The sequence below is a fragment of the Mixophyes fleayi genome, chromosome 5 (assembly GCF_038048845.1).
Source record: "Mixophyes fleayi isolate aMixFle1 chromosome 5, aMixFle1.hap1, whole genome shotgun sequence".
NCBI classification, from domain to species: domain Eukaryota; kingdom Metazoa; phylum Chordata; class Amphibia; order Anura; family Limnodynastidae; genus Mixophyes; species Mixophyes fleayi.
This window is the reverse complement of record NC_134406.1, coordinates 164,768,665-164,795,634: the sequence shown is the minus strand read 5'-3', so window position 1 is coordinate 164,795,634 and position 26,970 is coordinate 164,768,665. Positions and strand designations below refer to the sequence as shown.

General features: G+C 37.6%; 1 protein-coding gene across 2 annotated transcripts; it reads left to right on the top strand.

Annotated features, from left to right (window-relative positions):
• Positions 1 to 332: 332 nt before the first annotated feature.
• Positions 333 to 24,684, top strand: LOC142158725 (MARVEL domain-containing protein 3-like). 2 transcript variants are annotated; one of them, XM_075212960.1, is made up of 4 exons: positions 333 to 466; positions 4,530 to 4,750; positions 6,336 to 6,511; positions 21,857 to 24,684. In XM_075212960.1, the coding sequence occupies exons 2-4, from the start codon at positions 4,587 to 4,589 to the stop codon at positions 22,522 to 22,524; spliced, it is 1,008 nt and encodes a 335-aa protein (XP_075069061.1). In that variant the 5' UTR covers positions 333 to 466; positions 4,530 to 4,586; the 3' UTR covers positions 22,525 to 24,684. The 2 variants fall into 2 exon arrangements, with proteins under 2 accessions (XP_075069061.1, XP_075069060.1); XM_075212959.1 differs by having other exon boundaries at positions 4,496 to 4,750.
• The last annotated feature ends 2,286 nt before the right edge of the window (positions 24,685 to 26,970 follow it).

Below are 26,970 nucleotides of genomic sequence, written 5' to 3'. Positions count from 1 at the left end.
CTAACCATTATTTGACCTGTTTGCTGAAAATTGGAAGTTTGAATCTCAGAACACCACCTAAATAACATATTTCATCCATCTTTGATATTCATGAAGTTTAGCATTGTGAATTCTGTATTAGTGTCAATGTGTCGTTTACAGCATGAAACTGAACTAACTGCAATAGAAACAGGCAATATGTATATATTTTATGTGTTTTGATTGACATGGCTGATCTGATATCTCTAGATTTATGACTGATTAGATAGCCCTGGTATACCTTTTCCAGAAACTAGGTGCGTTATAGGTGGTGCCTGTGTATCAATTGCAATGGTAAACGAGTCAGATCCAGTCTCCACCTTAGCTGCACTTACCAGACCAGTCACACCTGTTTGCCTGAAACTCCTTCTCCTTGTGTTTTCATAGACACCAAGCTGATAATCACACATTTCATTCGTGGCCTGGACAGGACCCTATACTCATTAAGGTAAGCTATGAAATGGAATTACATTTCGCATCAGCTTTGTAAAAGTCTATGAGAAATAGTTAACCACTTGTCAGTGCATATTATTAGACTAAACATCTACTTTTTAACTTAATCATTGCCTAATCTGACGCTTACAAACGGGCAAGACGTGAGATTGTTTCACTTCCAACTATTGATTTTTCTACTATATTGCACTGTTAGAATATAGCACCAGAAAAACTTTCAAAACATACACCTACTGCAGCTTTCAGGGTTATACTGACTGTAAATTGATAGCATTTCTGGTATTTGACTGTTTTTGTTGCATGCATTTCAGATACACTGTAAATATAAATAGTTTTTTTACCGGCTATATATTTATAAAATACATTGTTACTATCAATAAGAAGTGTTTGTTGTAATGCATATCTTATTAAATAAATATTTTATACTTTTATATTCTAGTTAAGATGACTGAATGTAGCGATAATTGGCATATTAAGGCTGTGTCCACACACATTTTACTTGGTTGTTGTTTAGCCAAGTAGGCATGAGGTTTTGTTTGTTTTTAAGAAAAGCTAAAGAAATTGCAGAAAAAAAAGGGAACACATGATAAGATTTACCCTTGTAAAAAAATTGGCTCATTAACCTGTGACTGTTTGTTTTTCTTTTGTTGCTCCTGGATATGGCTAAAGTAATTAAAATGCAAGTAAACATGTTTTAAAGGGAAAACAAACTTGTTACTTTCAATTGAAAGGTTCAGCTTCATACTATTTGTATTTACAATCCGTGAAGAGATTCATATACTTAATACTTGATTTGAACACAGAATTTTCAAGTTTTGGCTGTAGTCTACAAAGAGGGTTATGTGAAAGAAATACATGGATTATTTATACATAGAGATAATCCAAATTAGCCCTGGCCAAATTTGTTAGTGTATATTTCAGGAGGTGGGTCAATTTCAATTTCCATACACAACTGGCATTTCCTCATTATAAAACTTTACATCTATGATATTAACAGCTCTGTTAGACCCAATAAAATGTGCATTCTCTGAATACTGAATTTGCACTCACTGTTCACTGTTAATAAAATGTATTCATGCAAATTCCAGGTGCTGCCTATGAAGCAGACTCAATGTTAGAGTCGGGAGTCACAAAGATTAACGTTGTAAATGCAAAACAATCATAGCTTGTTTGGTAATGGGAAATGTTAGAATTATTTTTACTGCAAGGTTTTTTTTTTGATAAATATATAAGTTATACTGATTTTATATGAACCACTTATTTTAAAAGTGTCATAGACATTAGTAGTAGGTAATTTGCTGTCTTTGGAGATAATTTACCAATACCACTGGATGCACACCGCAAAACACCTTGATAACATGTTAATGGTCTTTCCAGAACACGCCTAACCTCTGCTCTCATGGTACGCCTAGGTGTTCCGAGATGTGAAAAAATATCTGTACAAAGTGTAAACATCACATAAGTCTAACCTCTACCACTCTAGTACCTTACCTATTCCATAAATAAAAAGGATAGTCCACCTAAAATACTGCTCAGTTCAGCCTAATTGGAGGTTCTATTAAACACCTATCTGATGCTTTTTATTGCATTATTGGAGGTGTTCCTGAAAATGTGCTTCTCCACCAAACATGGTGCAAAATAGGTACCATTAAAACTACAGGATGAGAACCAAAGATTAGTAGCTCTGAGCTGGTGCAGAATGAAAGTCTTTTTGTAGAGTAGTAATCAGTGGCGGATCCAGGGGGCTTGCTGCCGACAGCTGCACACTGTGCAGGTCCGTTCAGCAGTGACAGTATGCTGCCCGGCTGCTCTGATTGTGTTTTAAACACAATCAGAGCAGCAGGACAGTACACTTTCACTGCTGAACGGACCTGCACATACTGTACAGCTGCCGGCAGCCTTAGAACACAGAAAGGGGGCGGGGCCTAAATCGCCCCCCCTAAAATCGCCCCAGGTAGGGCAAATGTCTGGGTCCGCCCCTGATAGTAATGGCCAAGCCCTCCTACTTAAAACACCCCTAAAATCAGGTTATTTACTTCTTCCATGTGTGCGGTGCTTCTTCCTTTTTTCTGCTATACAAAAGTAATTTTAATAGGTCTTTATCAGCTGTGAAAGGATGGTGTATTATTTCATCTATGCTGACATTTCAGACTTGTGCTTAAGAGATGTTGTTGTTGTTGTTATTGTTGTTATTATCATTTTATAAATAATTTCCACTCAATTACTTTTTGTCATGTGCCACCGTGCCCTAAGGTTTAGAACCATAGGAAGGGGTCTTTTGCCTGAGATCTCTGCAGTATGGGAAACCATAATCCTTTGCACCCTCAGTTCCTCTCTAACAGTTAATTCTCCTACCTTCAATGACTTTGTAAATTTAAAATTCAGTGCTTCTGACACATTAAAGTTTATAATGTGTCAAGAACATTCACCAAGTTCTCTTGACATATGACAAGGCGCTAAATGTTGTTACCATTGCTGGCAGAGGAATTAGATGACCTAAACACATCAGGGGCAGGACTATCTCCTGAACGGCACAGATCACAGTCATCGGCCACTGCTGTTCTGTTACTGGATAAAGAATAGCGTTTCGATTTTGCTCCATGACTGGTTATGCTGGGGTGTGTGTGTGTGTGTGTGTGTGTATCAAACTTAGGAGGACATTTCTGTTATCTAAGAGATCTTAACACTGTACCTCACTCATAGACAGACTCAAGGTGATGCAACATAGAGATTTGCTCTCTTAAGCAGCCATATACAGATCATTTTCAGCAAGGAAACAGTATCCATATGTTTAACAGATTTGGTTAAATGGGCTTATATCATCAACATTTATTTATATAGCGCCAGCAGATTCCGTAGTGCTTTACGATTGGAACAAACAGTAATAAAACAATACTGGGTAATACATACATACAGAGAGGTAAGAGGGCCCTGCTCACAAGTTTACAATCTATGGGATTATCTCTCCACATAATGCAAATACTTTGTATTTCCTTTGTTTGCACTTACCCAAAATTCCAGTGCTGATTGTGTAGTGTGTCGTACACCACTCAACCCCAAAGCAGGGGTTGAGTGTTTGCATGAAAATAACTGGTTTCTAGTTCCACAGTAACTCTAAGAGGTATATTTACTAAACGGCAGGTGTGAAAAAGTGGAAATGTTGCCTATAGCAACCAACCAGATTCTACCTGGCATTTTGTAGAATGTACTAAATAAATAACTAGAATCTGGTTGCTATAGGCAACATCTTCACTTTTTCAAACCCGCCGTTTAGTAAATATACCCATAGACTCTGTAGTGTGCTATATTTCATTGCACAGTGCATAATTGTAATAACTAACTACAATGTACTATGAGATGTTTTACAAAGGCCATAGAGCTGCATGGGCTGGAGGGTCAGCTAACTCATAATTAATTTCCATGCTGGCAGCTGAGTAATATGCAATGGTTGTACACTGCTCTATTAGTGCTGACATTGCCTGCCTGATAAGTATAAATAAATAACAAATAATATTCATCATTTCCAGAATGGGGTATTTATTGTAATATGTTGGGATGGAGGGGATTTTTAATTTGTCTGGTGAATCCTCTAGATTTAACAGACAATCCTTTCCTTTTCATATCTTTCAGGTAATATTTTATGTTATTGAGGTAAAGGTCAATTAACTTGCTAAAACACGGCTTTTTATATCATTAATATTCAGTATTAAGTTAGCTTGCTCCTTCCAGCAATTATTAGTCTATATTTTACAAATGACTTTTGTAACTATTAGGAACACCACATTTTTTGCGCAATCAGTGTCATGGTCTGAACTACAAAACTGAGCAAACTATAAGAAAAAATATTGTGTAACACAGGAATGTGTATGCCATTAAATGTTATGTTTACTCTGTTTATTTAACTGTAACTAAGTTGAAGGAATAGTGAAAACAAATAAGTGTTACAAGAACCACATGATGTGAATTGTCTCCATACATACGGTATTAATATATCCTATTTTTGATAATTACTGTTGGGCTGCAGACGTATCTCATGAGACATGTCATTCTCAACTCAGCACCGAAAGAATTGTGACTGCTGTTTCTGCGATCCTCCGGTGTTCCCATGAAGCGCAATGCCACGTTCTCATCGGAGTGTGATCAATGACAGGATCTCAACTTCTCAGAGATCATACAATGAAAAACGAAGAGAACGGCCCAGCTACAATGAGCCATCAAACGGAGTTCAAGATGGCTGCCAACCTGACAGAGAACGGAGAGATAAAAGGTCACATGACAGGTATTTTGTCCATGAAGTCTATACTGATGTTGCTCAGAGTATGTAATATGTATGTATAAAAAAAATATATAAAAATACATGTTCAGGAGATTAATCGGAATAAACTATAATTAGGGCGCCCCTGTGCCAAGCAATGTCACCAAATTTGTGATATTGTCTTTGTATTAACAAATGTCACTGAATAATGATGGCTAGAGCAAATACCCTCAAACCTTTACCTCAGGCTTAGCCAACAGGTTATTTTTCATATTTTGTGGCTTTCCTCTCAGGAGTACTGGAAGTGCTAGTGATTATATAATGTGTTTCCTGAAATCAACCAAAACATGCACTGTTAGTAAGGTCTGAGAACAATTTAATTAAACCACTGTCTTAATGAATAGAGCCAAGTGTATTTTAGGAAGTAAGCATGCAGGCTATATAAGAGGTTACCTGGTGCTGGTAAATTTTGGTGAAATGAGACATGCCTGCAATCCTAAAATAAAATACATGTATTTATCTCAACAGTTGCTACAATTAAATAAATAAGTAAATAATGTTAGATGACTTTATATAAGGAGGGAAAACCAATCAAGGGCATGAGAATATAGCAAGCAATGTTATAAAAGCTAGAAATTAATTTAAAGCTTAATAAAAGGAATATTCAGATATGAGCTGGATGAACATTTCACCATGCTGTATATATTATGATTCATATACTACATTATAGACAATGCAGTATCAATCCGATTCAATATTAAATCAGGGAAAGTAACAAGCAGATTCATTAATCTGATTGATCAAACAAGATGTGCTTTGCATTCTACTATTTGTAGAACCATAATAATACATCATGGGCCTGATTCATCTTCGAACACAATGTGAATACAACTGGCGTTAAAAAGTAGAAGAATCTACAAAAACGGGCGTAACTTGCACGCACATACGCCCGTATTCAAATACAAGTGGATCTCAAGAAACGTTCCCATTTGAATCTGGGTTTATGTTACTTGCCGCATTATAACAATAATTTACAATAATTTATACTATAATCATTAATAAAAATCTATGTTAAAAAAATTGTTTTGTTCCATGAAATGCATAAATCAGGATGTTCTTAATGTGTACTGTACATAAAAGGCATTTTTATAGTTTCTCTTACTTGGAAAGACCTGTTCTGGCATGCATCCGAGCAGCCATCATTATCAGTCGGCACTTACGCCTGCCCTGTAGCTGGTGCAAGTGATACGGCCGAAAGGCACATGCCTAAAAGATGCCCAGAGCTTGAATTGGACGAATGTGCGTGCACACGACCTCTGCACGTCCTTGCTATACATTACATACATGCATCAGCCCCTTCCCATCCCGTTCTGCCTTCGAAGTTGTCAGAAGTGTCACGTGCATTTTGGGCATGAAACAGATGCAATTGCGTTCACTGGCATAAAGTCCATTTTTGAGCCTGTGCAGAGCACTTGCACGCATGATACGGCACAAAAAGGGGCCACACGTCCGAAGATGAATCGGGCTGTATATCTCTGCCTTTCTCCACTGAGGTACTGATAACCATTTATACCTGTACTACACATTTCATGATGTTTCTGCCCTGCAGGTTGTCTTCACAAGAATCAGTGCGGGGTCAGTATTCCCGACCTCCCACCATTGCTTCAGGTCGTCAGTCAAGACACAGTAAAGCATCTATATCACACCATCATCCTCCCAAATTTAACCCTTACCTGGAGAAACGGACCTTCTCAGAAAAGTGTTCCAATCTATGTTCAATAAGAGGTATTTTTTTGTACTTACATAATTATTAGAAAGAATCAATGTATTAGGCTTCATATATTTTATTACTTTTTAAACAACTCAAAATTGAGTAATATGCTGGATACAAACTTTAGTGCTCATGGTGAGTGACACAGTGGGTATAGGCTTGATTCTAACCAGAGTGTTTATCTGTTGGGAATTTTGTCCATTGAGTGCCAATGTTTTTTTCTGGGTGCTCCAGTTCACTCATACAGTCAAAAACATGCTGGTAGGTTCATAGGCTGCTGAGAAAATGAGCCCTAGTGGTAAATTTATGAAGCTGCGAGTTTCCGGTGGGTTTGAAAAGTGGAAATGTTGCCTATAGCAACCAATTAGATTCTAGTTATCATTTATTTAGTTTAATTTATATATTGTTATACACATTTTAAACCCACCAGAAACTTGCAGCTTGATACATTTACCCTCTATTGTGTGTTTGTGTGTGTGTGTGTGTCTCTGTCTGTCTGTCTGTCTCTCTGGTAGAGAATTCAGATTAAGCTCCAAGTGAATGATTACATAACCTCTGTAAAACTTTGCATAATATGGCGGCACTAAATAATAGATTATACTAAAAATAAATGTCCCTGTCCATACATGAAGATTTCAAAAGTCACCTAACAGGTCAGTCAATAATAATCTGAAATGTTTAGCTTTTATATAGAAGGTGGACTTTGGCACGCATACAGTTTATATATATATAATATATATATATATATATATATATATATATATATATATATATATATATATATATATATATGATCATTGGCTAAAAAATTGTGCCTTTCCCTCACTCTGTTGTAAATGGCCTAGACGGTATTTAACCCTTATTGTGAGCTAAAAGCTTCTTATTGGTCTGTGCTGTTTCTTAAAATTGATTGAAAACAAATATTGTTTGCTCAGTAGAGAACCATTGTTCTATGCTACTCAGACTGTTCAGTCATAGCTTGAGGCTCCAGGGTAGTACGCTTGAAAAACATGTGGTAACCCCAATACATTACAAATGTATAAATCCTTCTATTTTTGTTTCCTCGAAATGAAAAACAAAAGCACAGAAAATGACAATTTAGATTTGTATTGGTGTTGTAGACATACCACGGAAAATCCACTCTAACAGACTGAATCCAAACCATTGTGCAAACAATTGAAAACACATTAAGTTTATTAATTAATTCTGGGACCACACATTTTTCTAGTTATTAGCCACTTTTTAAAAACAATGAAACTAGATTTAAAGTCATTGCTATTCTCTAATTCAATTTTGACATTTATATAGTCCGAGTAATATATTTGTTTCAAAGTCATATGCAAGTGTTGATAAAAGTAGATTTAAGTCCCCTCCTAGGGACAGCAATGCAAATAAGCCACTTCCACAGCCCCAAGTACACCATATCTTTTTTTTTTTTTTCTCCCCATCAATATTACATCTAAAGATGCTTACATTTTTAATCAACTTTTGAATTTTCATCAAATTCTGCACCATCTCCCATTATTTCAAAACCATTCTGTAAATCATAAACATTGCATGTAATGATTATTTGTGCATTATTTAATGCTCAATAAATTGAATTACACAATGCAAATAAAAAATACATTACTAAAAAATCTAATTAAAACATATCTTATAAAAGCACCAATGTCAAGGATGTCGTCCTTATATGTTAAATCAGAATCCGCAAAATGTTGTTATAGGTTAAACAAAAAGTTATTTCAGCACTATCTACATAAGTCTAAAGGATCAATGTTGCCGGGTGATATTACTCATTATATCTTGTAAGCTAACTTTGTACTCAAGTGGTCACAGTCTTTTGTATCCGTACTTTACCCACAGATGGCCTGATCCTGAGTTAGGAGCAAAGCAAATTTGCTCCTGGAAAATCCATATTGCAATGCAAATCAATTTATTTTTTTTGCACACAATGAAAATATTTCCTGTTTTTTTTTCATGTAGCACACACATATTTGATAGTTTTATTTTTACTGAAATTTAGTTGATCTAGGACATGCCCTAACCCAACTATAAATCTGTCTCCACATTTTAAATTTACCTCCCCCTCCAATGCAACATGTTTTTGCCAAGGTGCAAATTTGCTCCTTTTTTTGCTTGCTCCTAACTCAGTATCAGGCCCTATTATTGCATGACACCAGCCACATACCTCATGACCAGGGCACTTTTTACAATGTTACAATTTGGTAGACTAATAAATAAAACAGTTATTTCAAATGTACCTGTAACTCCTGGTGTAGATGGTAGTGTACCGACGCAAAGAAGTTACACAAGTCATAGGTTTTGGTACAACTGGACTCAGCCAGTTTTATTAAGCAGAAAAATAATAAAGAAAACTTTAAAAACATTGTGCCTGTCCGGCACTAACTAAACGCTGAGCATTCCTGGCTATTAAACTAAACAAAAACGTAAGAAGTTCCAGCACAAATAGTTTACTCACAACAGATATCCGGCTTCTATAGAGACCCTACAGTCCCTTTCCCCAGGCAGAGCAGAGACTGAGACCAATCTGACATCCTTTTAAAACATCCTACAGGTGCAACCATTATTCAGTCTGCTGTCAGACTGGAAAATCAGAAGACCCGGTCTGGGCCTTATAAATGGAGCCCATCTATCTCTCTCCATTTATACCCCAGGGACCCTTACAAGCTCTTTCCTAAAGCTGTAAACACTCTATTTTGGGAATCTCCCTGGGGTTTTTTAAAACAAGTATGTCAGAAACCTGGGACAAATATACCTATCCAAAAATACTATTCTAGTGTTTTTGTCAGAACAGTCATAGTATATTGAATATAATTTATAGGATATAAAAAACTTAAGTTTGGTTCCATATATTCGTAGTATGGTGTTATGTATTTTGTTACTATCAAAAAGAAAACATTGCAAAAATATGAGAACATTTTTCTTTATTTTCCACATAACAATCTTAAAATAAGTATTGCTATTGTTTAACTTAACTCCAATATGTACTTTTCTATTTATCGTGAGTACAGGGAAACCAAGGGACTGATTCATTAAGAAATGTAAATGCGGGTACATGCCCTAGTTTGCGTAAAATTGTTTTTGCGCATGCTCAGAAACAGAGTATACACTAGTGAATGTGAGTGCATGCAATTTAACTTCAATGCAAAGGACACTTCCGACAGCCTACAATTTCAAAGACGGAATGGGGGAGGGACATTTAGTCAATGTACAGTAAGGGCGTGCCAAAGTCGAGCACACGCACATCTATCAGATTCCAGCACTGGGGTATGAGAGATTTTTAGCCATATCACTTGCACCAGCTACAGGGCAGATGAAAGAGCCAAGTGATGGTGATGACGGTCTCATATGCTTACTAGAACATGTAACAATTCACATAGTATGTTTTATGCGCACAGATAATACATACCGAATGTCTAAAAAGCTTCAAAAGATCTACAGGTAGTCCAGACCTATTGTAGTTTAAACTATTTTATATACAATAGATCCAGCACTATCATAAATTTAAGTAAATGGTATAGAGTTTCAGATGTCTAATGCTCCAGCTAGTCTGATAATTCACACACACACCTTTTCAGTATGTATAGAAATTATAGCTGCAGGTATGTGGTCAAATTCATGTATACCTACACATGGAATTGCCTGTGTTTTTAATGTACTAGTATGCATTTAAGAGGCTGAGTAAAGTATAGATATGTGGGTACAAGAGAAAGAATAGGAGTATGATATGAACTATGATTGCATATGCTATAGTATATCAATGTTTATACAAATAGGACTGCATAACCATAATTTAAAACTAGATGAATTCATACACCATGAGCATAGAAAAAAATGGTTAAAAAGCACCTTAAAACACAAAAAGTCCACTTCAAACAATTGTTAAACCAGAGAATGGGCATGGCAAAACTAGAGTCCAAAACACTTGTGAAACAGAATAACCTCAAAGTTTAAATATTTGTGGTCCGAAATGCCACCAAAATGTATTGGTTTGAGCAGATTGATGGTTCTTATGAGTTGGCCGGTATTCCTACATGAGGATAAAAGTCTGTGGAGGATGAGAAGTCCTGTTTCCTGTTCGTAAAGTGGTTCTATAGTTGCTGATGTCTGAACAGTTTCTTCAGACCTTTTTGAACTGGCCAATTGGATGTTTGAAAGCCATTGGGGATAGTAGTTGCTTGTGGCAATAATATAACTATTGACATCTACCTGCTTATAGTGTGTTTTGGTTTCTAATTTGTTGTCCTGTATATAGATAAGTCCAGAAACTCAATCTCTGTTTTGCTGTATTTTGTAATAAAATTTAGGTGGTATGGATTGTTGTTTAATTGAGTTAGGAATTTAGGGAGAAATGTTTCATCCCCTTGCCAAATGAGGAAGATGTCATCAATATATCTTTGCCATAGGGCCAGGTTCGCTCCGATGCCGTGGTTAGACCAGATGGTTTCATCTTCCCACCTACTCATAAAGAGGTTGGCATAACTCAAAGCCCCCATGGCAGTCCCTGTAAGCTGCAAGAAGAATTGTTCCTGACACAAAAATAGTTGTGTTTCAATATGAATTTGATACTATCTAAAATAAATTTGATTTGTTCGGGGTTGATGTCTTTATCTCTTGTGAGATGGTACTCAATACTGGCTAGTCCCTGTGACTGGTCAATTACCATCTATAGCAATGTGACATCGCTGGTAACTAGCCAGTATTTATCTTTCCAGATGACATTCTGTAAGGTCTGTAATATATGTGTTCTGTCTTGGAGGTATGGTGGCTGTTTCTTTACATGTTTCTGAATAAAAAAAATCTATGTATTGTGACAGGTTGGAGGTAAGTGAGTTAATGCCCGAGATAATCGGATGACCTGATGGGTTTTGTATGTGTTTATGAATTTTAGGCAATGAAAAAAAAAAAAGAAAGTCACCAGATTTTTGACATAGAGGAAATCGAGTTCTTTTTTTTGGTTAAAATGCCCTTTTCAAGTCCACTTCTGAGAAATTTATTTAGAAACTAGAACATGTGTTGGCAATTAATTGTAAAAATGCATTTTATGTACAGGGGACATTAATAACATTCTGATATATGTACTTTATGTAAAAAAAATAAAAAATGTGACGGAGATCTTCGCCTTTAGCAGCCGCCTTTCCCTTAGAGCTTGATGCCCTCACCGGTACTCAGATGCCCCTAGGACTTGGCTCCAGATGTAGTGTGGGTTGGTAATGCAGGACCACAGCGGCAGGCCAGGAGACTGGTAGAAAGCAGCGGGAAATCAAAACGATAGCCAAGGTCAAGGGTCACACGCCAGAGGACGGGGTCATGGGCAAAGTTGCGGGGTCCCAAGTACAGGCCAAAAGGGTCAGGGTCACGAGAAAACAGGCAAAGTCTAAAATCCAAGCAAGAGGTCATGCACGGGAGATCCACAGGACAGGAACAAAGAGGCAGCAGCAGGTCAGCAAGACTGGACAGCAAAGCTATAACCGGCAGTGAGGCTTCAGACCTCACTGCCCTAAATACTACAGTCAGCCAATCAGAGCCTAGCTCTAAATTACACACAGTCCCTGCCTACTACACTAATGAATAAATAAATTAGCCCACAGGTGGCTGAGAGCTGCGCGCCTGGCTTCCCTAACTTGCCAGGACCCGGCGCCGGGGAGATCTAGCATTCGATCGTTGCCTTGGCAACGGTCAGGTCCTAGGCGGAAATAATGTCCCGGTCGTCAAGGTGACGGTCGGGACGCTAGAGGGCACAGGAAGCGAGCCGTGGCGGCTGTGAGTACCGCCAAGGCTCGTGACAAAAATATATATTTTTTTCCATTTAATTTTATTAATGATTATATTATTAACAGGTGTTAATGTTTTTAATAATATTTTTTTTTAACTGTGCGTTCTGATGGGACTTTAAATATACATATGCATTGTGCGTGTGTTGTGTCTGGCATGTGCAGTATAGGTAGAGTGTACTTAGACCCGTATTTAACTAGAAACATGCAATTTCCGTCCAATTTAAAACAAAAATGCAAATTGGGTTCACTTTGCGTTCTTTGATGAATCAAATATGCTTTTATTCAGGATATGACAACATTTAGGAGAAAAGACAAAATGAGCAAATTTACTCATGGACAAACAATGTTGCATGCATTTTTTTTATTTTTCTTGTAGGGAAAATACTGTCTGCTTTTGCATGTAGCACACAAATATTGGAAGGCTTTGTTTTATACACTGAAATTTAGAGTTGAGCTAGGACACACCACCTTCCCCAATCTAAATTTGTCTGCTTATTTTACATTGACTATTCTTGCAGTGTGACATGGTTTTGCTAAGGTGCAAATTTTGCTACTTTTTGCTTTGCTCTTAACTCTATGATTTTTCTCACATCATGACATGTCTCAATGTAGGAACCTCGCAGTTAACACCAGAAATACACCTAACATTCCTCCACCTGAAATAGGTTCCATCCCTTGTTCTTAATCTATGAATAGTTTTAACATTTGGAACTGCTGCTTATTTGCTCAATTCAATAGGAAGATCATATAAAAAATATTAAAATATATATTTTCCACTGCTGCTGTATTTTCCATATTTTTCATCATGATATATGAGAAGAGACAGATGCCCCAGAACACATTCAGCTGCTTCTCTCATGTACAGGTATACCACATGTATTTGCTTTACCCTCTTGCTGGACATGTGACAAGGCTCAGAAATAATTGGTTATAGAGGGTAATAATTACCGAACTGATTTCCTGTGTCCATAGAAAAGTGCCAGGGCATTAGGAACACTCAAAAATTACTCAATTTGTAAAACTAAAGCCCACAAGGTATTTAATTATGGGTATTTTGAAAATTCTGAATATGTAGGATTTGTCTGAAGTTTACCTTAAGTTAGCAAAACAAGTAGTTTTTCATTTTTTGATTGGTTAAATTTAGTGCTTTATTTTTCTCACACAATACTGGAAATAGGAGAAAACACTGCCACATGTGGGTGCATTGAACAAGTTACAAGTTCCACAAATCATAGAGCACATTTAGCTTTCCGAGTGAAATTTCTACTTGGCTATTTTCCTGACTCCATGCGGAGGTACCAGAATATTATAGAAATGCTACAAGATGACTCCATCTCTATAATTAAGTCCAATAAGGTATTTAACTAGAATGAGTGAAAGATACATTTTGACTTCTAGGGCTTTTTGCTAGGTATTTTTTTGAGTGCATTGTGGCTTGATCACGTATAAATAACGTATTGAATACATTTATTTCAATTAATGCCGTAGTTCACCGATCTATATTATTGCAAATATACTGATTTTTGTATTGGAAATGCTTTGATTTGGCAGTGAGGAAATTTGCTCTGTGACCTCACTGAAGGTAGGAGATCACATGTCAATTAAGCCTTTTTTATCTGTGAGTGACCAACATGCCTGAATGCACAGGAGGGGGTCTTTAGCCTGTCATCCTGTGTCTTGGAGAGATAGGACACCTATCTGAATAATGTAACTGCAAGCAATTTATGAAATCGCAGATTGATGTGAATTTTGTTTAGATTAAATTGCGTAACATCCAAGTTTAAAGGACATAATACATCTTGATTCTAGAACATTGAATGCAGTATCTCAGACTTGGTGGTGCCAGGTAGGAAAATGGGCGGATTTACCAACTGCCAACATGTGTGTCAGAAACAATATATTAAGCTGTATTTTTTATTTTATTGGTAATATACCATCTGATATTCCATACCTCTGGAATCACTAGTACCTTTCTAACTAGTGTGTAAATGTCCTTGTAACGACCCTTGAGCACAGAGGCGGAAATCTAGCAAGCTGAGGGCCCTAGTGTAGGGAGGCGGGAACAGGGGCAGGAGGGCCGCTCAGTCTGACCACTGTTTTGGAAGAAAAAAAAAAGCTGTACGGTACTCTAGGATGTGTTCATTTTATTACAGTGAGCTGGCTTCTTGTCCTTTACCTTGTCTTGTACAAGCACACTACTTCTGGGACCACCATTTAGTTTTTGTAGGGGAATAGTATTAAGGACGTTTCTTAGATGCAGTATGATTACTGCTTTTTAAGTGAAAACCTATGAGCTCTGTGTCACTCATACATTTATTGAAGTACATTGTAACAGTGGGGTTTAGCCACTCCTAACAGTCCAGCTTTCTCGCACTTTGACCAATAAGAACAAAGGCTCTCTGGTTAGTTATTGACATGAGCAGTACGTGTTGTCAATTGGGTTTTTTACTTTTTCCCAATGGATAGCCATGCTGGAAGAAAAAAAAAAGAGGACAACCACTCCAGATTTTAAGTGAGCAATAAATTGGTGAATGGGACGGTGTGGGGAAGATTTTTTTATTAAAAGTACTTTGTTTTACAGTGACAGCAATGGATATTCTAGCACTTTACTTCTCTGTGCGCCACCATAGCCAAACAGATTATTACATGTTAGGGCCTGCTTGATTTCATAATTTAAACTTTATTTAGACACTGCCCAATGAGTGTGCCGGAAAAACCCTTGAGGCCTAGGACTGTGTTCTTCCGGAGGAGCACTTTATTTTGTGGGCCCAACGTTACTAGGCAATTCAGCCTAAGCTACGGCTGGTTGACATTATGGCCGTGGGACTCCATGCTGCGGGTGTTCCTGTTATCGTGTCACCAGCCAATGTTGTTTATCTCCCTGAATTTCTGCTACAAGCTTAGGCTATGAGCGACTGTGCTGGTAGCACTTTAGGGTATGGGAGAGCACACTTTTTTTCATTTTTAATTATTATTTTATATATTTTACTTTTCAACATTAATACTTCAGGCATCATCATCAGCTTGAGATGCTTTAAACATATCTTCTTGCAGCAGATGCATTTAACATAGTATGATTACTCACACGTACATTATGTGCAGCTCTGCACACACACACACACACACACACACACACACACACACACACACACACAAATGCATCTTTTTGGTGCATTCTATATCTGCCTTTATAATGTAGATTTGGACGCATTTTACAGGAGGCCCATAATATTCACAGATACATAAATGTGAAACACAGCCCAAAATTGTACAGTACATATAAATGTTGTTTTAGTCTACAATACACAATTGCAATCGGAAGGCACTTACGGTACTTCTTGAAGAATTGTAAGGTTTATTCCATAAAGATAAAGTTTGATATTTCAGACTCCCCACATCCCTTCCTCATGAAAGATTAGCTACAAATTTACCCACGTATCTGAGACGTGTAGTGCTTCCATATTTTAGACTACTAAGACTTTTCATAATTTTGATGTAGAATTATGATTTAAAACTTCAAATATTCCCTTGCTTAATAAAAAATATATACTTTAGTCATCAGACATATCTGTGGGGTCTATTTACTAAGGTGCGATCAGCCCTAAAAACAGTTTTCTCTGTGAAATGACCATTGCATAATTTATGAAGGGTTCAACACACAAAAAAATCATAGATTTTACTGCCATAACCCATTTAACTTTGCTTAACACAGACACTATATATCAATATGGGAACTGCAAAGTTATCCAATTTATTAAGCTGTGTAAAGCTTAGTTTTTCGCAGCAATGGGATGTAATTTTCAGTGGGATCCAGCTGAAGCCTCTCTGGGTTCTCAGGATCTGTAACGGGTGTTGTAGGGAAAAGGACAACGCTACCGGAAAATCCCTTCCCTGCACTCCAGGTACTTAAGTGATCTTGAGGGCTAACTATAGGCAAAAGCCCGAACTAACTGTTGTCACAGGCCTAAAGTCTGAATTAACTTTGTGCCACAGGCCTAATGCCAATATAACTTCTACAGGCCTGGCGCCTTAATTTCATGCCCACAGGCCTAAAACCTGAACCAAATAGTAGCACAGGCTAAGCTTGACTTTACATGCGACACAGGCTTAAAGTATGAATTTAATTGTCCCCACATGCTAAGTCTGAATTAAATAATACACCCAAAAGGAAAAGATAATACCTCCTAAATGCCCAGGACTTTAGGCCCACTGCTGGTGCCCGAGCCTAGTGACCCTTTTTTGCCACAAGCCTTGTGCCCGACCTATCTAGCAGGAATCATATTTACCTGCTGCTCGCAGCATAACTGACCTCCTTCCCGGGGTCTCTGTCTCTTTCAGATTCTACAGCCGGCATAGACTCTTCTCCTGTTCAACACTCTTTCCTTCTACATTCTTCTGACGTCATCTTTTCTTGACCAGCAGGCTTCTTTTCGTCGGTCTTATCTCCTTAACTCTCATCGTCCAATTGCCTCTGTGCAGCACAGGATGAACCCTGATTGGTTCGCTGCAGCTTCAAAAATTCAAATGGCTGGCAGTGAGCCGTGATTCTTTTCTTCACCCTCTTCACAGGTTCCAAAGACACCTTCTTAAAGATTTCTCAACTGTGGAAGTGCTATGCGCATAGCACTGCATCCATTCACCAGAATTATTTACTGCCGGTAAATAGTAAAAAGAGTTCGTGGAGGAGGGAGGACTTCGCTGGGGCTCCCAGGTCGGCCCCAACATGGTACATTACAGCGGTGCTTCATTATCCATTGATAGGAATTGCAACAATGCATTTTGTACGGTGACAATCTTAATAAATAGACTCCGATGTTTTTTTAATGGTTTAAACAAGGAATTCTTTAATTATGAAAATGTTTGTGTTTCAAAATACTTTAAAAAAACAACAAAAACAAAATGTCATCTGTGTGAAATTGAAAGTAAGAAAAGCCTGAACAAACCTGTTAAGCAACTCTTAACCTATATTTCATGCTGTACCTTTTTTTTTTTAATGCAGTTTGCTGCAAAAGTTAACTGTTGCTGTGACAGTCACACATATGAAAAGATTGTAACTATTGTATTTGCAGATATTATGGGGATTATTTTAATGAAGAAGTCTAGCTAAAATATTTATTTTATGGTCAAGCCCACTTCTTCAAACTGGTAGAATCCCAGAGGCCCAGTGCAGGGGTGGATTGGAAACTTAAAATGGTCCTGTATTTTATTTATTTTTAAAGTGGCCTAATGTAGCCGGGCCAAAACTGTAGCTGGGATCAACACAAAGTAGGCAGCTTTACCATGCCATGCCCCTAGACACTGTGGGGAACGTTATATTAATACTGATAATTCAGACAATCGGTATAGCGACCAAATAAAGCTGATTCCAATAATCACAATATAGAGGTAATGCAGACTTACTATAAATAAGACAGACCACATGTGCGACTCACCTGCTCCACGGCTCCTATACATTCCGAGAGCAGCAAATGCCGGCATTTGGAATTGACGTTGTGCTACTGGCATTGCTGCTTTAAAGCCGGAAATGTCACTTTCTGCATTGTAAGTGATGACAATTCCAAGTGCCGGCATTTTCGGAATTATCAGCATCGGTATAATGACTACCACCCATAGACACAACAATGATAAGCGAGGCCAATGACTGCGATGGTGATAACAGAACAGGTATTGCAGTGGTACAAGTTCCATCACAGTACTTTCTAAATATGCTTCCCCATGCAAAGGCAAGCTTTCCACTGGCAGGGTTACCGCCAACGATTTTGCTACCAGTGGAAAGATTTACTTTGCATGGAGAACCCTTTGAAGTGAGGAAATCCCTATGGATTTATAAAAGGGCATTTTGTTCTAAATAAATAGCCCCCCATTAGCACGTGCACTAATGGGGTTTTGAGCATGATGAATTAGACCAATAATGTAGCAAAAGTTTTTCAGACACTTAGCACAAATTATTAAAATCAGAATCGGTCATTTAGCTGCCATCCTTAGGTTCAATTATAGCGTTGGACATAGTTGTGCTTCTGTTTGTCCACGTCACTTCTAACCGACAGCCACCAGCAGTGGTTCTTCCCGCCACATAGACTAGTGGAAGAGGAGGAAGTAAAGGCGTAATGAGGCCAGTGGGTTGAAGGGGCAGATAAGATTAGTGGATACTGGGAGACATACAAACAAAGGGGAAGAAAGAAAGGGAGCAGCACACATAATATGGGGACAGATACAGAAACAATTTAGGGTGTGGACAGAGAATCGCATGGGGAGACATTGGTATACATACAAAATTGTAGACAACCACCTCTTGTCCAGGGGCAAGGTGGGGGTGGTGGTCAGAGGCACACACACAAAGGGAGGCAGAGGTAGGGGGTGACTGCTGCAGACATAAACAAAGGGTAAAACTAACATAGAGAGGAAAATGGAGGAGAGTGTAGATCAAGGCAGGCGTTCAGGCTTACCTGAAACAGGCCGCTTCATTTCCTCAGAGAAAGCGAGTGGATGGAGGACTTACATTTTCCCACATATCTCTATAATATTATAATAAAACTTTACAAAATAGTTTTCTTACATCTTCCATATTACCCTTTATCTTTCCCTGATCTGTTTCCCTTCTCTGTTCCTGTATGCCCCTATCTCCATTACTACATCATCATCATCATAATCATCATCATCATCAACATTTATTTATATAGCGCCAGCAAATTCCGTAGCGCTTTACAATTGGGAACAAACATTGATAAAACAATACTGGGTAATACATACAGACAGAGAGGTAAGAGAACCCTGCTTGCAAGCTTTCAATCTATAGGACAATGGGAGTTAGAAACACAAGGGCATGTGCTACATCATATTGCACAATGGACCAGCTAGAACGCAAAGGTAAACGTATTCGGTGGGCTGTGTGTGTTGCAATGTTTGGTCACAGGGTTGTTGTCTTGTATTAGCTGTGTAGAGGATGGTAATAGGATAATCTAGGGAAATTAAGATGGTGGTTGAGGAATATCATAACCTTGTCTGAAGAGGTGGGTTTCCAGTGAACGCTTGAAGGTTTGCAGTCTAGAGGAAAGTCTTATTGTGCATGGGAGGGAATTCCACAAAGTGGGTGCAGCCCCGAAAAAATCCTGTAACCGAGAATGGGCGGATGGGATAAGACTGGAGGAGAAATGTAGATCTTGTGCAGAACGGAGGTGTCGAGTGGGGAGATATTTCGAGACCAGTGAGGAAATGTATGTCGGTGCAATTTTGTTGATGGCCTTGTATGTTAGTAGAAGAATTTTATATTGGATTCGTTGAAATACAGGCAGCCAATGTAGAGACTGACAGAGTGGCTCAGCAGAGGAAAAACAGTTAGTAAGGAAAATCAATCTAGCTGCTGCATGCAGAATAGATTGTAGGGGTTCAAGTCTGACTTTGGGAAGACCAGTAAGGAGGGAATTGCAATAGTCGATGCGGGAGATGATGAGTGCATGAATTAATGTTTTTGCAGTGTCTTGTGTCAGATATGTGCGTATTCTGGAAATGTTCTTTAGGTGTATGTAACATGATTTATATATAGAGTTGATGTGGGGAATAAATGACAGTTGTGAATCAAGGATTACACCTAGGCAACGAGCTTGCGGGGTGGGATTTATGATCATGTTATCAACAGAAATTGAAATTGATGTCAGGCAATAAGCTTCTGTTTTTGGGTGGGAATATTATTAATTCAGTTTTTGAAAGATTGAGTTTGAGTTGGCGAGAATACATCCAAGATGAAATGGCAGAAAGACAGTCAGTAACGCGAGACAACACAGATGGTGAAAGATTAGGAGAGGATAGATAAATTTGTGTATCATCCGCGTAGAGATGATACTGAAATCCAAAGGAGCTTATTAGTTTTCCAAGAGAAGTGGTGTAGATAGAGAACAGCAGAGGACCTAGCACTGAGCCTTGTGGTACTCCAACTGATAAAGTAAGCGGAGCAGAGGTGGATCCAGAGAAATTAACACTGAAAGAGCGATTAGATATGTAGGATGAGAAACAGGATAGGACAGTGCCTTCAAGACCTAGGGATTGTAGCGTTTGTATGAGGAGAGAGTGGTCAACAGTGTCAAATGCAGCAGAGAGATCCAGGAGAATTAGAAGAGAGTAATGGTTATTATTTTTTGCTGTGATCAAATCATTGACAACCTTGGTTAGCGCAGTCTCTGTGGAGTGTTGAGAGCGAAAGCCTGACTGAAGAGGATCCAACAGGTTGTTTGCTATAAGAAGGTGTGTGAGGCGATTGTAAGCAATTCTCTCGAGAAGCTTGGAGGGGCATGGGAGCTGGGAGATGGGGCGGTAATTTACGAGAGAGTTAGGGTTAGAATTTAGTTTTTTTAAAATGGGAGTAATCTACCTCCCTCTCTCGCTCATCCCTTATGCCTTCATGCTCTCTATCTATCCCCGTTCCTGCTTCTAATATATAATATATATATATTATTGTATGTAGATAATTCTATACACACACATTTATACACAATACTAATAGCTGATTTACTGCCAGGTGATACGTTGGTAGTGTTACGTTACAACATTGGACGTGGAGAAAATTTGCATGTGTGCTTTCATAGTTTTCTGCAACATAAAAAGATATTTCTGTATATGCAAATGAAAAAAACAGTGCAAGACATTTGTTTGCTTAAAATAACATGCGGTGGAGTAATGTATCCACAAATTATGTAATATTTGGATAAATATAGATAGTCCTCATCTGTTTCATTATTGCTATGTTCGCAAAACATCACACTATTCTTGAGACACAAAGGGCTTGATGCTGAGTTGGTCGTATACCCATTTGCGTAGTGTAAAATCCACAAATTTGAACTGAACATGCCCACAAAAGAATTGCAGACTTACACACATCTACACTTGCGACTTGAGAGGTGGAATGGGTGGAGGGAAGTAGGCAGAGTACAATAAGAACATGTGTGCAAACAGATGTAGACCCACACAGAGACTTAACATTGCCCATAATCTCAAGAATAAAAAAAAATAAAAAGGCTGAAAAAAAACCTTGGAGCGTACATATCACTCAATCCAAAATGCCTCCACAGACCGCTCACTTGCGCCAGAATAGCCCCACATGCCATACAGACCTCTACTTGTCCCAAATTGCACCCACAAGCCCTCAGATCCCACCTGTAACTCAAAACAGTTTAAATATTTTTAGATTTTTTTTCCTTTGGTTATTTTCATTTGTACGCGACAAGTGATATAGTTATATCTGCTGCATTATAGAGTGTTATTTTTACTTAAAGAAAGCCTAATAGCAAAGGTGATTTTTTTTGTCTGTTTGTTTTTTTTGCGCTTATGACCTGTCTGTTTATGCGTATGTAGGTATGTATGCCTGATGAAAACCTAATGCATATGCTGCAGGTGCATAGTGGTCGCATGTTATAATGTGTGTGGGGCGTAAGCACAATATTTTTTCTTGCAAATTTCTTGTAAATTGTGTCCAACTCCACATCAGCCCCAAAATAATTAATGTTGCTTTTATCAGGTTTATCACTTATTAAAAAAAACCTAACTTATTTCTGTCTTTTCTATTAAAAGGAATCCTAAAGTTTGTGGAAATAGCAGCAAGTATATTGGTGTTGATCTGCGTTGTTGCATCGTATGCAGTTGTCAGTGGCTACACTTCTGCTGCTGGTTTTAGCTCGTTCAGCATCAATTCAGCCTACAGTCCATTTGAAGGCACCGAGCTGCAACAAGTGAGAGATGCGGACATGCAGTATAGTCAACTGAGAGCACCAGGAGTGTATGGGGGAGTAGCTGTCAGTGTGCTGTTGTGTGCCCTAACAATTGTCTTCCTGATACTGGGGGCTAAATCCATACACAAAGTATCAATCAGAGTCCTCTTTGCAGAGCTGATATTTGATGCTGTGGCTTCTGTGGGTTACCTTGTTGCAGTTAGCCTGTACCTGTACTTTATCAAGCAGGTAAACGATACGGACATCTGCAAGACTAGGCAGCGGCTGTATGCAGGCCGTGGCTACACTTGGATGAACTGTGAGACACAGGGAGGGGATGCTGCTGTGGCTATATTTGGCCTCATTGCTGCATGTGTTTATTTACCAAGTGCCATATTGTGTTTTCTCTATATAAGAACTGTACGTGACTTCAGGAAAAACTACCTGCCGTATGATAACCAACGAAGATTGAACAAATCCCAAGGGTTGGACTGTGAAGACACTCTCTTTCATCCTAGTACACTAGTATAGAAATTAACGAGAGCTATTGTGAATAGACATGGGAGAACATTTACTATGCGGTGGTTCTGTAAAAACGCCGATTCCCGGCACTTTAAGGTCATTTTCTTCAAACACAATTGGCCTTTGTCTTTAATAAAAGTGCCATTTTCAAAAAATTTCTTAAAAGCGCTGGGAAGCGGTGGTTCTACGAAACCGACGAATAGTAAATATACCCCATTACTTCCATATACAGTAACACCTTCAAGATTCTCCACTTGCTACCCAACTATTAATTAAAAAAAAAAATCACTACACCATTCTATTTTCAATCTATTTTACAGTATGATATTCTGATGACTGGTAATGCATTAGTGCATATTTTATCCACAGCACAAAACCACTCTACATTGTGTCAAACAGATATTATGTACGTGCAACTTAATTTGTTATTGTTACCACAGCATATTGTGCAGTACAAGTTAAAATGATCATTTATGTTGTTGAAATGCAGATTATTTCAATGTTTGTTTTCCCAAGTGTCTCTCATAATGTACAAACCTATTCATTTGCTTAACCTTTTTATTGTCAGTCAGTGCTCAGTTTTAGCCTGTCTTATCAATAATTCTTTAACTAGATACTGTAACACAATGTAAATAATGAAACTCTATCTGCATTAAGAGTTTTATGAAGTTTAACACGATTGAAGTAAATGAGTCTTCAAGGTTTTTTAAAATACATTCAAAGTGTAATAATTAATTAAATGAGAACTTTCATCAAATTGTATCTGGTATTATGTGTAAAATTAAGCATGTGCCTTGTTAGAAATATATTGAATTAATTAAGAATACTGTTATTAGTTTATCTTGATGTTCCTCCTTAGTAAATATATTGGGTCATGCTTTTCTACTTAGTATCCCTCATCATAAGAAAATAACATCAGGGACACATTTTGAGACATAATATTTAAATATGTTGCCTAACGTCAACTAAAGCAACTTTGAAATTTCGTTAAAAACAATGCATGATTTGCATCATTATGATAAACCACCATGCTGGTTTATCATAATGCACCTTGTATTTAGGATGATGTTGCTTATTGGTAATACATTGCAATGGGTTAAACCAACTCATTGACTGCTAAAGTCACAGTGACATCTGCAGGGAATAAGATGGTACTTCCCAAGTTGTGCCATATCATGGTAAAACAAGATAATCAAACTGTTTATATTAATATGCAAGGTAAGATTACATTTTAATTTTGCACAACATTTTTTTCTAATGCAATAAATCACTAAACACAACTATTAAAAATATTAATTATTATACCTTCAGAAGTTGTCCTATAAATAAATTATAGTATAGTAAGGCCTCTTACCTCCTTGCATCAAAATATATGCATTTACTAGCATTTTTAGTATTGCATATCAGATTTTGTGTATATGTTTTTTTATCATTATTTTACAGTTTGTATTTTTGTGTATATAATGTTAATTTTTGTTTTTGAAAAGGTCCAATTTGTTGACAAAATAAACATGCATGTGCAGTATGACATTGAAATTATTTTCCAATTTTAAAAATGTGTGAACACTTAGAAAAATTAGTTTTATTACTTTATTAAATATTGTAAATAAAAAATAATGCAAGTGAGGGCAAAATACAGTAAGAGGAAATAAATAACTACAGTATATATTGTACAGAATTCATATGTGGAATTGGCTTTATCCATGGAGGAAACCTAATAAATCACCCACATTTATTAAAAAATATATCCAAGGAAGCTGAGTATTGCTCAGCAACCCCAGCGATACTGGCCCAGACATAACATTGGTACAATCACAGCAGCATTATGATAACCAGGCTCCGCCATACATAAGCCCACCGGTGAAGATTGCCCAATACCTATTGCCAGTATTCCCTTTTCATAAATGTTCTTTGTCCTTTCATAAACAGAGCTCTGAGTGTTTTACCACCCCAAAACCTAAAATTCCAAAATGACCCACACTTTGTGACTCTCTTCTTCCCTTGTAGGCTGTAAGCTCTTTTGAACGGGGCCTTCTTTACTCTGTGTATTGATTTTATACTTGTATGCAATGGCTGTGGGCCTCTTACTAATTACAAATTGTGCAGTACTTCATAAAATGTTCATGCTTTTATAAATACTGGATAATAATAAAGGTAATCTTCTATTGAGTTGTTCATTTGAGATTCTATTTATTTTGCCGACCCATTTTTCTCCTTTACCATGGGCACCTTTGATGTGTATTATGGATAGATTGGAAAGGAAATGTAATCTCCCCTTCCAAATGGATCCTAAATTGAAAGAAACAACATCAGGTAAAGAAATTAATTTTTTATTTTTTAAATTAGAACAACTTTGCCTATCTGAAACTAGACATTGGTGGGATTCAATCACTTTACAAAAATATATAGAAAGTGGTATCCTACCCAGAGGACTACGTGTGTTTAAATCCTCTTCATTTCAAGATGATAACGGTTTCATTGAAGAATGGAACAGTGTTTTAGACAACTGCTCCTTCAACCTCATAAAGTTACTGGTTAAGTATAGAAATACTAAGGTTGAATCTACCCAATTAGAGATAGAACAAATACAAGAATCACTTCAAGCATTTGAGTCTTGTGAAGGTTACCAAGAAAGTGATAACAAAATTAATAAAAGAATTATTGATTTTGAAAATTCCTTAAAAATACGGAAAGATACGAAATTAAAACGGGACAAGGAAGACTATGATGGGGATAGAGTAAGGACCTATTATAGATATTCTAGAAACTCTTCAACTGGGAGGAAGAAAGACGGGGGGATTAATAATAAAATAAGTGGTTCCCGAAACATTTAGATAGGTCTTTGTCCCCTAGAAGAAATAGGCCATCTCCAATCTCTAGCAGGGATCGATCCCGGGGATTTGTATCAAAGAACAAAATATATAAACCACCAGTTTCTCCAGAACAATCATTAAATAGGAAATTTAGAGATTATGAGGTCAATAGAGGAAGAGAGAGTCCCAAGAAAACTGACTACTCGTATTCAAATAGAAATGAAAACCTCAAGGACTGCACACAAGGAGGGTCTGAGAAAAGGGATTACCACTCTAGAGGTTCTCGATTTAGGATATTAGACTCATGTGAAGAACCGGACTTACGATCCTATAATAAAACATCTCCATCAGAGACATCCAAAGTCTCTTTTTTTAGGAAGAGCCCCCTCCCCAAATTATCACCATCGAGGAAGTCGAGGACAAAACCTTTCCAAAAGAGTAAGAGGAAGCGAAATAGAGGATCTAGGGGAGGGACCCTCAAATCAGGCCAAAAATATAAGACTAAATTAACTGGTAATGGAATTTTTAATCTATATTCCAAAGTCCTAACACAATCCGAATTGAGACTACTTCAAAAAGGTTTGAAATTCGCACAAATAAACCGAATCTGTTTAATCTCTTTCTTGATCTTAATAGATTTGTACGATCACTTAGTAGGAAACGTTACTTTGCAAGTAAGACAACCAAGAACATGGCCGATGGTGCGGTACCAATTATACTAGATAGAGAAGATCTACTAGCTCTTTCCTGTTTAGAATCACTAGAAGAAGAGAATGGTGCCACAAAACTTATGTCACCAGTGAACATCTATGATATTAATACTTCATCTATGATGGAGAAATTCAAGAAACAATCAAATTTCTACCCCCTTCAATTTAAAGGACCATTAATAGAGAGTTTTTATAAACAGACTATGAAGGATTTTAGAACACTCTGCGAAAAATCTACCTATGCATATAAAAGAGACCATCTGTCCCCACTAGAGAGGCAAGCCCTCAAAGATCTTATTGTTGATCAGGGGATTATTATCAAGCCAGCGGACAAAGGGAAGGGGGGGGGGCTGGTCATACAGGATAGACTAGATTACCATAGGGAAGCCATGAGACAATTGGAAGATCGTAACTTTTATGTAAAACTAAAAGGTGACCCTACGGTGACATACCAACAAGCCCTAAAAGACTTACTAGACGATGCTCTTGAGGAGGGTACGATCTCAAAGAATGTTTTGGGTTATATTTACAATCTCTATCCGGTCATTCCCACCTACTGCCACTTACCCAAGATCCACAAGACACTTATTGATCCGCCCAGTAGACCCATAATCTCGGGCATTGGGTCCCTGACTAGTAACATCTCCTCCTTTGTAGACTATCATCTCCAACCTATTGTCTCTACTCTTAAGTCCAATATTAAAGACACTACGAGTTTTCTGAAATTGATCCACGGCATAGTGTGGAAGCCCACTTATTACTTCCTTACTTGCGATGTGGTATCTCTGTACTCAAATATTTCACATGACCTGGGGCTGAATGCTATAAAAGTGTTTCTGGATAAACAAGAACATCTAGATATTCGAATGAATAATTTCTTACAGTCTGCTATTAAATTCATCTTACATCACAATTATTTTGTGTTTGATTCA